At 31.5% G+C, this 13,124-nt stretch overlaps 1 protein-coding gene across 1 annotated transcript; it reads right to left on the bottom strand.

The window, feature by feature from the left end:
• Positions 1 to 4,981: 4,981 nt before the first annotated feature.
• On the bottom strand, positions 4,982 to 8,019 carry LOC120278821 (protein SMAX1-LIKE 4-like). Its single transcript, XM_039285555.1, has 3 exons — positions 6,753 to 8,019; positions 6,522 to 6,663; positions 4,982 to 6,437 (listed from the first exon to the last, which is right to left on the bottom strand). Exons 1-3 carry the CDS (start codon positions 7,901 to 7,903, stop codon positions 5,082 to 5,084), a joined length of 2,649 nt encoding a protein of 882 aa, XP_039141489.1. The 5' UTR covers positions 7,904 to 8,019; the 3' UTR covers positions 4,982 to 5,081.
• Between the last annotated feature and the right edge of the window lie 5,105 nt (positions 8,020 to 13,124).

The raw sequence follows: 13,124 nt of genomic DNA, 5'->3' as shown, positions 1-13,124 counted from the left end.
GTTATGGCCATTTTGCAATTCATGTTACAACAGGAGTTGCAACAGCTAATTTTAGAAGATTTTTAAATTAGTGGCCGCGGAGATTCTAAAAAAGGTATGTGCTATATTTAGGACGTTGAGGCATCCATATAAGCTACCTTGCCCTGAGATTGGGTGTGTTTCTTGTGGAGGAAAGTGTGTGAGCACTAGACAATCTACAGAGGGTAGTGATCTTTATTGTTGGGAGAGTGAGTGACAAGTGTTTGTACTCATCTATTTTCACCTCTTTTAGTGGATTGGTTATCTCCGGGTTTGGCGCCCCAGACGTAGGTGAGTGGACACCGAACTGGGTTACCAATCTTGTGTGTCTCCTTCTTGTTTGGTTTGTGTGAGCTTTCTTTCAGTGTTTGAGTGTCCTCTAAACCACAAACCACATCGGCGAAACTAATATATATATATATATATATATATGTAAACTTATCTATAATATGGAGACAATATTAAGCTGCCTAAATTAGTGGTTATTTACTTATGTACTTTATTTAATTCATTGTTTTTCAACATATAGCTTATTGAAGACAAGATTGTTATCATATAAGAAATTTAATTTTTTATTTTTTATTTTTATTTTTTAGTTATCATATTGAATACATAGCAAAAGATTTCCAAACCTAATTAGTGCTAACAAATTTTATTTTATAGAGTTGCAATGGTTAAGCCAAAGGATTTTAGAGCCAAAAATAAAGGTGAAGGTCAAGCATTTGAAATAAGTAGTGGTTACCCTACAAAGAATCCGGTATATAGTCCATCCTTGAAGGTATCTTCTGCTATTCCATCCACTAAAGAACCACTTATATCAACATTTTCTATGGTCACTCCATGATCCAAACCATCACCAAATAATGATCCACCAACTAAAGCATTGCTTATCGCTTTGATGGAGCCAATAGTAAATGCGACATTAGATTCTAAGTTTTGGTGAATTTTCTACTACATGTGAGAAAGTGTCACATGAGAAGGTATTCAATGTAGAACAAGGGGTCCTACTATAGTAAGAATCACTCTAGTGGATGCAAACCAGAAACACAGTCTGAGAATTCTTAGAGATAGGTAGATTGAAGAAATTCAGATTGAATGCGACGCTTTCACAATCAATTTTTCTTTTATCTTTTTTGCTTATTGGTTTAATTAATTTACTGATTTATACTTTTTACATATTAATAACTAACTTTGATTTGTCACAGTGATTTTGTAAAGAAAAGGGTGTCATCAACTGTTGTTAAAATAATAATAAAAAAATTACTGGTGCATAGCTGAAGTGGAGGAACTTTGCCAGGGATGTGAAAGAAAGCTATGGAGAAGAAATTTTGGGTAACTACAAATTGTGTTGTTTATTTTATTTTATCTTGATGTACTTCTTCAAATTTTTTACTTGTTTATACATGGATCTTAGTAATGATTTTTAATGTTCAATTTTAGGAATATTTTAAGTGGCTTTTAGAAAAGGAACACAATGTATGACAAGTACAGGAGAAGACATGTAAGGAGCAATTCAAAGATATGTTAAACTGTGAAAGACCAACAGCTACACAAGAAGCTAATGTTACTAATATTGCTGATATTAAGAAGTGCAAAGGAATGAATAGGAGTTGGATGTCGACTGAAATTTGGGATGCTTTAATTGATACTATTTGAAATACATAGTGTTGGCACACAAAAAAGAGGGAAGTATTATGAAGCACACAAGCGATTCTTATTCATTTCTTGCTACACAAAAGTTAATGGTGCAAAACTTTTTCACTTAATTTATCTCATAAGTTTTTCTCTATGTGTTATAGATATATTTGCAATAATAAAATTATATGCCTAGTCTAAAAAAAAATAATTCTTATGTAGGATGAAGAGCTTCAAGACCAATAAAATATCCAAAATTGTTTGAGAAGACCCATAAACATTCAAAAGGAAGTGGTGAATTTGTAGACAAGTCGAAAGTTACCAATGTATGTTAATTGTTATCAACTCATACTTTAAGCTTCAAATTGTTACTTCATTCTTTTGTAAAATTAAATCTGTAACTATTGATAATTGTTTTTTACTTATTGTAGGAGAAATATAAAACTACATTATCCGAGAAATAAAGTGATCATACATCCTATCATCCTAAGTTTGATCTGGAAGTATTGGCATTATCAATTGGAGGAAAGATAGCTATGCGCATGCATATATATATATATATGGGTTTGGCGCCATGGTGAATTCAAAGCTTTATTTGATGCGACTTCCAATGCATCCGCATGCACAATTGACTCAGTGTGTGATCCTTTCACTAGTCATCTACTTATTAATACGTTCTTTATGATGGCGGAATTAAGAGTTTAGAACGGAAGCTTAAATTATTAGCTGATTATGTGAGTCAAGTGAAGACTGCTATTAGGGATATAAGGGACTTGAAGTGTTACTTTCAAATTATGATGAATTTAGTGATGGAGACATTGGGAGCTAGTTCAAATATTTCTCCACCAACAAGTAAATGATTCCATGCATTACTTTTATTGTGCTTCTCTTAATTTTTCTTGTTATATTTATAAATTTCTATTGATTATCAATTTAATTTGATGGATATAAATTTATATAATTTTAATAGAGCAAGACACTAGAACAAGGAGAGAACAAACAAAAGAATCTAAGGTAATTGAATTTACTTTCATGTATTCATCTACTTTGTTTGTTGCTCTCAATTGTATTGATGAACTATAGGGTTCTTGATAATGGATCTTTTGTTATAATGGAATGATGGATCATCTGTATGGATAGTTTGTATTTTTTTTTTTTTGTATAATTCGAATGATGGATTTTTTGTGCTGACCAAATTCTTTTGTAGATCATTTGTATGTATAATTTGTATTATTTTTATCATTTGTATGGACAATTTTTACCATTTGTGCAATTAGTCATGTATGTTGTGTAACAAAAATTTTGTAGTTAATAGCTATGTTAATTAACAACAGAAAATTACCAATAGACATTTAGTTGCAAATGACAAATATAAACAGAAATTCTTTTGGTAATATAAAAAAGGCAACAAAAATTCCGTTGGTAATAGAAAAATAGCAACGGAAATTCCATTGGTAATACAAACGTTGGAACAGGGAAATATAAATTCGGATACTAATAAAAACATTAACAAGGGGCATTCCGTTAGTAATAGAAAATAGCAATGAAAAAAGATAAAATCCATTGCTAATAAAACAATAGCAATGGACATTTCGTTGTTAATAGAAACATAGCGACGAAAAAATATAAATTTTATTGCTGATGAATACATAGCAACAAAAATTTTGTTACTAATAGAACGAAGAGACGGAAGTTCCGATGCTAAAAAGAAAATAATGATAGTAAAATAGCAATTTCAGTTGCTATAAGAATAATAATGATGAATATTCTATTGCAAATAGAAAATAATGAAGTAAAAGTAGCAACGGAACTTTTGTGAAACCATTCAAAAATGAATATTTTATTATATTAACGATAGATTATTTTCATTTGAAAATGGAATGCTCCTTTGGGAAACAATAAGAAATAATGATAGAATTTTTAATTTATTGACCGAATTTAAGTTGCGACTTGAGTTTTCCCGTCAAAATAGTTCTATGACTAATTCCGTTTGTTAAATTTTTATAGCTACCAAAAGTTCATTGTTACTGACGAAAAAATCCATTGCCTTGTTTTTCTTATAGTGCGAGTAAATAGACTTGATCTCAAAGCCCACTGCTAATTTTGTTAAAGACAAAGCCCTGCAGTATGAACATTATCATTTATTACTTATTTATACATATATAATTATCTGATTCTTTCAATTTTTGTGGTCTTTTTGAGAGCCTCTTTGAAAAAAATCTCATTTGAACTCAGTTTTTGACATAATGATTTTTCTCAGTTCAATGTGGGTTTTTCGATCGAGGATTTTAGATAAAATTTACTTTTTTCCCCTATTTTGAATTAGTTGTTAACATCAAATGAAGGAGCAAATATTGCCATCAAATAATTCGTAGCTAGTAACACAAGTCAAAAATGGCTCAAATATTATCAAATGGATAAAGCCTCATATGCCATGATATCACACCAATACTCATGTCAGTAGTACGAGGGAAATGCTTGAGCCCATTGGGGGGGTATTATCTTACACAAAGGCAAGATACATAAAGATAAATAGAGCTAGTATGATCTATAAGCCATTACATTAGGTTAGTGTCATACATAAAGATCAAGATAATCATTTACCATATCATGAATGAGCAAATTTTTTTTTAAAGAGGTTTTAAATCAATGGACGAATTAACCATTATAAAAGATGTTGTGCTAATTTTTAAAAATAATGCAGGACAAGCCACTAGTAGTCTAGTGGCATTGTCCTAAGGCAGGGATAGGCAAGGTGCAGGGTTTCGACACTGTGTTGAAGTGCTGTTATGATACTGTTGATTACTATTCTAGTGCCTAGATATTGTTCAGTGTTGTTTAAATGGGTTCAGTGGGTCCTCTATGGAAGGTGTTATATCCTTTCTCTCCAAAGATGCATAATAAGGGGGATTTATTAGTTTAGTCTAATTCTTAAAAATCTTTTGAGTGTGCACATGGTATGACTTTCATCGCCGGATGTGACACCTAACCGAATTAATAAATTTCTAGGTGGTCAATGATCTATCGCTATACTTATCTCTTGACAACCTCTTAATAAGGCAGTTCTTGCCACTTTTGTCAAAAATTAAAAATAAATAATGCAGCAAAACCAAATTTCATTCTCATATAAACAACGTCACAAGGTGTGAAAATGTAATACACGGTGAGCTCATAGACTCCCAACATTTTTGGCTCATGGATCTAGAAACACTCAACGAGTGTGTTTAAATCAATTTTATTGCAAATACGATGATACATCCAAGCATATCAAAGTCAAGCAAAATTTTGCTAGTGATAATAATAACTAATAAGTAGATTATTATAAGCATAACTAAAAATTTTACAAAACTTTTTTAGAACAGAGTATGAAACAGAGTGAAAATTCTCCACTAAATACACAAAGTGGCACTTTAGTCACTTCAAAATTTTCATTCATCTAAGTCTACATGAATTCTACTAGGTAGTAGTGAACCTTCAAACCCACCCTCCATTGCATTTCCCTCTTTGCCCCTGTCTATACTTAGCCTCACCTTCCCGCCCTTTTTGAACAACAGCAAGCTCCTCTTGAAAACCTCTCTAAGCCACTCCTCAAACCACCTCTCCATCACCATATCTGAAGCTTCAACCAACCCTTCCAAAACCCTCTTATCAACTGAAAAAGACCACTCATTATCCCCTTTATCACTCTGAACATCCTCGAAAAACCGGTGGAGTTTCATTGAGAAGCTTTCGATTACTCTCTCATACCAATCTGAACCAGCATTGAAGGTGAAATGCAAGCCAATGAGCTCAAGAAACTCCGGAGATAGACCGAAGCCTTGGTCTTCCACTTCTTGTGTTAGTCCACTGTCGTCTTCCTCCGCTACCACGCTGATATTCAGATCAAGATCGGTTGTTTTCTCTTGTCTAATTTTCTTGGATTTGTTCCAAAGTTCATATTCTTGATCTTCATCGATTTTTGGCTCTTCTATCTTCATTTTCATTTGCAAGACTTTATCTCGATTGAAATTGGTGTTGGTGGAAGTGGGTGTAGTGGTGAATATAAAGATTGCAGGGCATTCAAAACCTATTTTCTTGATGTTCTTGGCAAGGTTTTCAAGGAAATCATTGTGAGCTTGATCGACATCTTCAATCAAGAATACTCTTTTTGGATCTCTTTTCAATGTCTCCAAGATTGTGCCGGCAGAAGGAAATGCTATGCCAGTTGTCTTCTTCATATTTATGTAGATGACGCTTTGTGTTGATCCATATAAAATCTCTGATATGGTCTTCGCAAGTTTTCTTTTACCGATATGATCTGTGCCTCGTATCAATAAGCAAGTACATCTCTTTTCACTTGATATAGAATCGAGCAATGACTCAACCATCGAAGGAATGATTTCGGATTGCCATGTAATATCTTCTTGCAGACGTTGGCATAGTTCTTGAGGATTAGCAACTAATCCTTCTCGTTGGTTCTCCGATGTTGCTGAATCTGAGAATAGAGGACTGGCCAATGCAAGTGTAGTCCTCACATCCTTGCTTTCACAAAACCTTAGTTTGGATTCATTCCTAGCTTGACACTCGCTAGAATCATTTCCCGAAGAGCTACTGATACCGATAAGTTCTTGTGCAGATTCAAGAAGCTTTGCGCTGTTTTGATTGCAAGGAGGAGAGCTAGAAGAACACCATGGATGCCTTGAAGTACATGTATACCTCTTTTCAGCTAGATTTTGACCGAACATTGAAGGATGATTAGCTTGACATAATTCACTCCATTTCCTCTTCAATCCAAGCAATGCACCCTGAAATCAAAATCAAAATCAAATCAGAATACTAAGCACCAGTCTTAAAAAATAAGAGTTTCATGTTGTAGCCCTCATGCATACCTTGTCATAATTCTCTGGCCTATGTGTGTGCAACCAATGAGGCATGCTACTGGATCCATTATCAGCATTCATCGTCTCACAGAAAATCAGCCTATCCTGTTCCTCAATGTTGAAATGCTTCCTAAGTCTTGAATCCATTCCACTAGAAACCAAAAAAAAAAAAACATTGGTTTTAGTTTCGCAATCTTTACAAAAGTTTAAAGAGATGAAATGCAAGCATGCAGGACATACCTTGGAGCTTGGAGACTCAAACCAAGTCCAGCAGAAGGAACAACAACAGCATGAAGGCCCCATTGTGCCTCTAATGAAGGCTGCCTTTTCTGACACTTGATATGTGTTTGATAACTAGCAACACCCATCAACCAAACTTTGTTGCAGCTTCTCATCTCACACAACAACCTCCCAATCTCTTGAACCAAATGATCCAAAGCTCTGCATCCATTTGAAAACTCCTCTTCATCAACCACCCACATCAGATCACCCACATAGATTATCACATTCCCTTCTACAAGCAAGGATGCTGTTTTTCTCCGAAGATTAAAAACCATCATGTCAACTTCATTTCTGCTCATGTTCTTAACATGAGAATGAGATATCTGAAGTTTAATGAACTGAGATGACTTCAAATCATCAGAAACTTGGCCTTTCCTCACTCTTTCCATAAGCTCAGCAACAAGCCACTCTGTTTTCAAAACAGAGTCTCCTACTATGACTATGTTGTGCCTCCTGTTGCTTTGTTTTCTGGACATCACCTCCAACACCACCTTCAAATCCTCTTCTTGAGATTCTGAAGGTAGTCTTGAGAAATGAGTTCTTAAAAACTGGCTGTAAGAGTAGAGCTCACCATATACAGAAGCAGAGCAAAACTCTTCTACATTGGCTTTCACAGAGGTGCTAGAGAAGCCAGCTTCTCTCATCACCCTACTCACACTAGGATCATCCAATATAGAAATAATAAGCTGCTCCAGCTCCACTTTGATAGCTAAAAGTGGCTGCTCTTGCTGCTGCTGCTGCTGTTGCTGAAGCTCGATAGAGCTTCTCCTCTGATGAGCCTGAGCTCTTTTCAATGCTGCAATGAGAGAGTTAGACAAAGAAGGCTCATTCAAAGGGAGGAGAGAGTTAGATGAAAGTGGAGGAATGGAAGGGAGTCTATTAAGAGCCACATTGAAGCAAAGCTCAAGAGCTCTACAATGAAGAGGATGAGAATGCAAACAAGCTCTTCTGAGAAGGTTTGCAGTGTCTTTGGAGGATACAAGCAGAGTGGTAGCAACATGTAGAGGTGTAACTTGTGCATGGCCTCTTCTTTTGGCCAGATTAAGAGATTGCTTCAGAGCTGAAGCAGCCTCTGGTGTGAGAGCTTGTTGAACTATTCCAGTCCTCATTCCTTCTCACTTCTTTGTCTTCAAAACTCTCAAACTATGTTTGAACTCTTGTTGCATTTGTGATAACTACTGAACTTTGTGTGTATATGTTTATGTGTGTGTGTGTGGGGATTTGAGAGGGTAAAAGTGAAGTTGGGAGAGAGAGAAGCTTTATAGATCCAGAATAGGTCCTTTTCTTCTTATTACTCTTTCCTCAGATCACTCTTTTTTTATGTCTCTTTTTGTTGTGCCACTGTCACTTTATTATTCCACTTTTCCTTGCTTTTGTTTTTTTTTTCTTCTTTTATTTTATTTTGTGTGTGTGTGTATAAAACATCTTCATTGCTGCTAGTTCTGATTATTATGTCATTATTATGTGTTATGGGAAAGTTCAAGCAGAGTAATCTTGCAGATAATGTCTCTGTCCTGTGTGTTTTGATCATATGATTTGAGTGTTTTCTTGAGTTTTCATGCACTTAATTGCAGTTCAAATGGAAAATTGTATAAAGGTCTTCTGCAAAAAAGGTAAAGCTTGTACTGTGTATTTCTTCCATTTTATTCAAATTCTTACCCAGTTTTCTCTCTTTGTACTTTTGGTTGAAATCTTTTTTTTTTTTTTTCAATTTTAATCAACATTTCAATATTATTATCCATTTTTATGTAAAATAATATATATATATATATATATACACATATGTGTATTATTTGATCTCTTAACCAAGGAAAAAAAAATTATAGTTATATAATTAAATTCCTCTATTTCACTGTCTAACAAAATTTCTCTATCATAACTCAATAAGAGTTTGTCTAAATGATAAAGATTTGGGTTACTTAAACAAGTGATTTTGAGTTTTAATCTTTGAGTATGAAAAAAATTGTTGGAAGAGGTTTATTTTTTTATAAAAGTCCCAGCCCCTCATTTTAAGACAGGAAATTAGTAAGTCTCTTTTTAGTATATTTTTTTAAAAATTTTGTTGGACCACTTTATTGTGACCCTACTTTTTTATTAATGAATTATGATTAATGATCATTCAAAAAATAAAATGAAAAATGAAAAAGTTTTCATCATATGGACATATTAGCTTTAGCATCTAGATCAGATTGAATTATTTTAAAGATATGGAGTTCATGATTGTTTCAAATTTGATGAACATGTTTTACAAACTATCTTTCATACTTTTTGTTTTACTTTGGCGCCAGCCCACTCCATTCTTGCTTTTCTCTTCCTCAATGAACTACATAGCATTTGTAGCAGGCTGATGATTGACAAGAGTTTAAATGATGAAACTCTCTGAGATCCATAACTTTTCTTTGCATCAATTTCATCATATTATCTTATTACTATAGTAAGAAAAAAAATTGAAACTAAACTTTTTTTTTTTTAAAAAAAAAAAGCACTAACAAGTAAAAAAAAACTACTAAAATTTTTAAAAAGTATTTTCTTAAACTTTTTTTTAACTGACAAATTTCTCAATACCTATAAATTCTAAACTAGTGAAATAAGGTAGTGAAAATTATATAAAATGATAGATTTATCCGAACGCATGCTTTTATATACATAAAAATTTAAATTCAAAACTATTTAACTAAACCTAAACCACTTAAACTAATATTTTTGGGAGCTATGTTTTCTCACTCAGTACCCAATTAATTAGTAGGATTTCTTTTAAGAATATATAAATAAATCATTTATCAATTAGGTAATATTATTAAGATAGATATATCTTACTTAAAAATAGATAAATGAGATAAATGTTATAATATCTGCAAAAAAAAAAATTTAATTATTTCAATGTACATTTTCTTTTTTATTAAAAAATAATAAAAATTTATCTTTTTATAAGTCCTCATGTCTCATTTTATGCCAAGGTTTCTAGATATAGGTGTCATTTTGTTTGTATGTGCCTTCAATATTCCCTTATATATATATATTATAAATAGTTAAAATAAAATATCAAATACGAGAAGAATGCTTTATATATATATATATATAAAATAAATAGAGATATTACAAGTGATGCAATATTGTAGGCATGCATGCTTTCGGAAAGGTGGCAAGAGAGTGTGACCATTTCTCAATGAATCCAAAGCTTCTTTCCAAATTGCAATTCCATTCTTTGGAAAGTCAGTCAAGACCCCATAAGAAATCAAAAAGACAAAAAGGAAAAGTAGGAAAAGTGTTAAAGTTTCAAGAGAATGGATAAAAGCAAACCATCCCATTTTTTATTCACACTTATATATATATATATATATATATAGTTAAGCCAATGATTTAAAAAAATTTAGTCTATTAATTAAAGGATATATTATAAAGTGATATAAAAATAAATAATATTTTTTTTTGGTGGTTTGATATAGAGATAATTAAACTTATCTTTTTAAGTGTATATAGGAAGAAAAAAATAACCAAATTATTATATATATTTGGGAGAATTGGTTATAAACCCCTCAAAAGTTTTATAATTGCATATTTACCCTCCGAAAAAACATAATTGTATATATACACCTGAAAAATATAAGTAATTACGAATATGCCCTTACTGTTAGATCCCGGTAATCAAACTTGATTAATAATGGTTATAACTTGGATTAAGATATACAAAAGGTCCAAAATAACCCTTATACAACTTAAAAAAAACTTTTCAAGAGTATATATGCAATGATATAATGGTAATTTTTTATATTTGTTGTTTGTTAATAGATGATTTTTCAACTAATTTGAACCCAAAGGGTATATACGCAATTATGTATATTATTCAAGGGTATGTATGCAATTAACTTTTATTTAGGGGTAATTATGCAATTTCAAAATTTTTTAGGGTACACCTGCAAAAGCCCCTATATATTTTATATGTTACATTTGCATGGTATGGCTTCTTTATTTCTTCTTATATTATTGAGAAACTATTTAAGTGTCATTTCAGTGATTTCACCATCTCAAAAGAAAAAGAAAACCATTAATATTATATTATATATATATATATATATATAATTCTCCTAGAGAGACACAACTATATTCTCTTGGCAAGTACTCTAAAAAGCAACTCCCTGTCTGCTCTTCTACATTGCATTAGCATTGGTCCTTTTCACACACTCTAAAAAGTGACTATTTTTTTCATTTTTTTTTATTTATAAAAAAGAAAAGAAAACTCATTTTATAATGGTATATTATGCACTTTTTATCCCTTAGTTTTGTACTGTAGTTTTTGTTTTTGTTTCCAACATAGATATTTCAAAACCATAGGTCCTATTTATGTGAATATTTTTCCTTGGATGATTATTAATGTTATCTTTAATGTATCTTTTTGTATTTGCCAATATTTTTAATAGACATGATCCTTGACAATGGTACTATTTTAGAAAAGGACAAAGCAAAAACTCTTGATTCAGTTAAATAGCTTAAGTTCTTGGGAAATAGATGCATAAACACCAATCAAATATTTGTTTTTATATCTTATGGAAACATTATTAGAGTTATCATTTCTATTACTTCTTGTTTTCTTTTAGGTTTTTTGCATACTTCGATTATACTCTTTATTTATTTATGTCCTATTTTGACTTTCAAAATATATAATTGTTTTATATGAGTTAATAGATGATAAGTTTGAATTTATTAAAAGCATATTTATTTTTAAAATAATACTAATTCATTTCTAAAAATGCTTAGCAGTTTTAGTAATTTATTTTTAAAGTTTATTTATATTAAAAGATATACGACAAGTACAGCACTATGTTTTATAAATCATTTACATAATAACAACATGTAAAATATTAACAAACAAGAAAACCACTTTCTATCATTAAAGTAGTAGAGTTGGTATATTCTCCCAAAATTAAAAGATTAGTACACTGCATAGCCACCATATTTATTATTCCATTCTAGCACTGTCGCACAATTTCTTTACATAGTCAATTTTTTATTTAATTAAAATTTTTATTTAATAAACTTTAAGTGAAACTATTATCACAATTATCTTATATTTTATACTTATGAATCACTCTTTGAAAACTCAAGGGATGAAAAAGCAAATTTGGAGAAATCAGTCTTGATAATTAAAATAAAGTCTCACCCTCTCGGGCGCGATAGCGTTATTACTACGGATGATCATGATTTGCAAATGGATATTAATGTAGATTTAGAGTCCCTATCACTAGGCGCTCGTCGATCATCTCTGCACCGTCGAGGCAATGCTGGAGAAGGTGATTACGTTGTCTAAAGGACACATCATAACGAGTGACCCAATACGCAATTTGATAGAAAAGTAGCTGCGATTTTGACAATGCACAAATGTCATATTAGTTCTTTTTTTACCTCTCTTTCCCTTAGTATCTCTTTTCTATCGCTTTTGTCTTTTGCAGCGATACCTTCATCACTTTTTAGTAATCTATCATATTTTGTTGCTTTTATTGTTGTGCTCATCTTAATATGTAGTTTTATAGTTTATTTATTAGTGCATCTCTTTGTTTATTGCTTTTCTCTTTGTTGGTTTGTGTTCTAATAGAATGAAACTAGAATACATGGTTTATTAATTTTTATTACTCAATCAATGACTCTCAAATATTCTTATGAATAAATCCAAAACTAAGGAACAAAAAATAAATTATTTTTTTTATTAAATTAACTTTACATGGCACTTATCCTATGAATAAATCCAAAACTAGAATAAAAGAAATAGGATGAATACAACATGTTTATGTGTGCTAGAGAGCTAGTTAAGAAGAAGAGATCACAGAGAGAGAAAGAGAGGATCTTGTGTTAGTGGGAAATGGTATTGCATGAGCTTTTGTTTGAGTTTAGTAACATAACCATTTATGCTAACAAATAGCACTAAACTTGTGACTTTATAATTATTATTTATATGCACTTATACAAAATAAAATAAAATAAAATAAAAATATTAAGGATATGATTTTTTTTTTCCTCCCTAGTTTTAAGCTCCTCTTCTTGTTCTTCTTCATCTCTCTCAACTTTTTTTTCATGCTCACTTTTTGACCAGTCCTTTCATTCAGAGACTGTTGAAATATGTGATAAGAAGAGAGGCATGCTCTATGCCTCTTTTTCCTCTGTCTCTGTCCATGATATAGTGCTTGCAAAGGTACTTGTACAATTAGTTTTATGCCATTATTTAATTAATTTCTAACTCTCTCTTTTCTGCAAAGTTGTTTTGTCCTCAATATTATGTCATAATATGCGTTTCATTATTAATTACAAAATATTTTAACCTTGATGTATCAAATATTT

This window comes from Dioscorea cayenensis, chromosome 16 (genome assembly GCF_009730915.1).
Source record: "Dioscorea cayenensis subsp. rotundata cultivar TDr96_F1 chromosome 16, TDr96_F1_v2_PseudoChromosome.rev07_lg8_w22 25.fasta, whole genome shotgun sequence".
Classification (NCBI taxonomy): Eukaryota; Viridiplantae; Streptophyta; class Magnoliopsida; order Dioscoreales; family Dioscoreaceae; genus Dioscorea; species Dioscorea cayenensis.
Note: the sequence above shows the minus strand (reverse complement) of the source record. Positions and strands in the feature narration are given on the sequence as shown.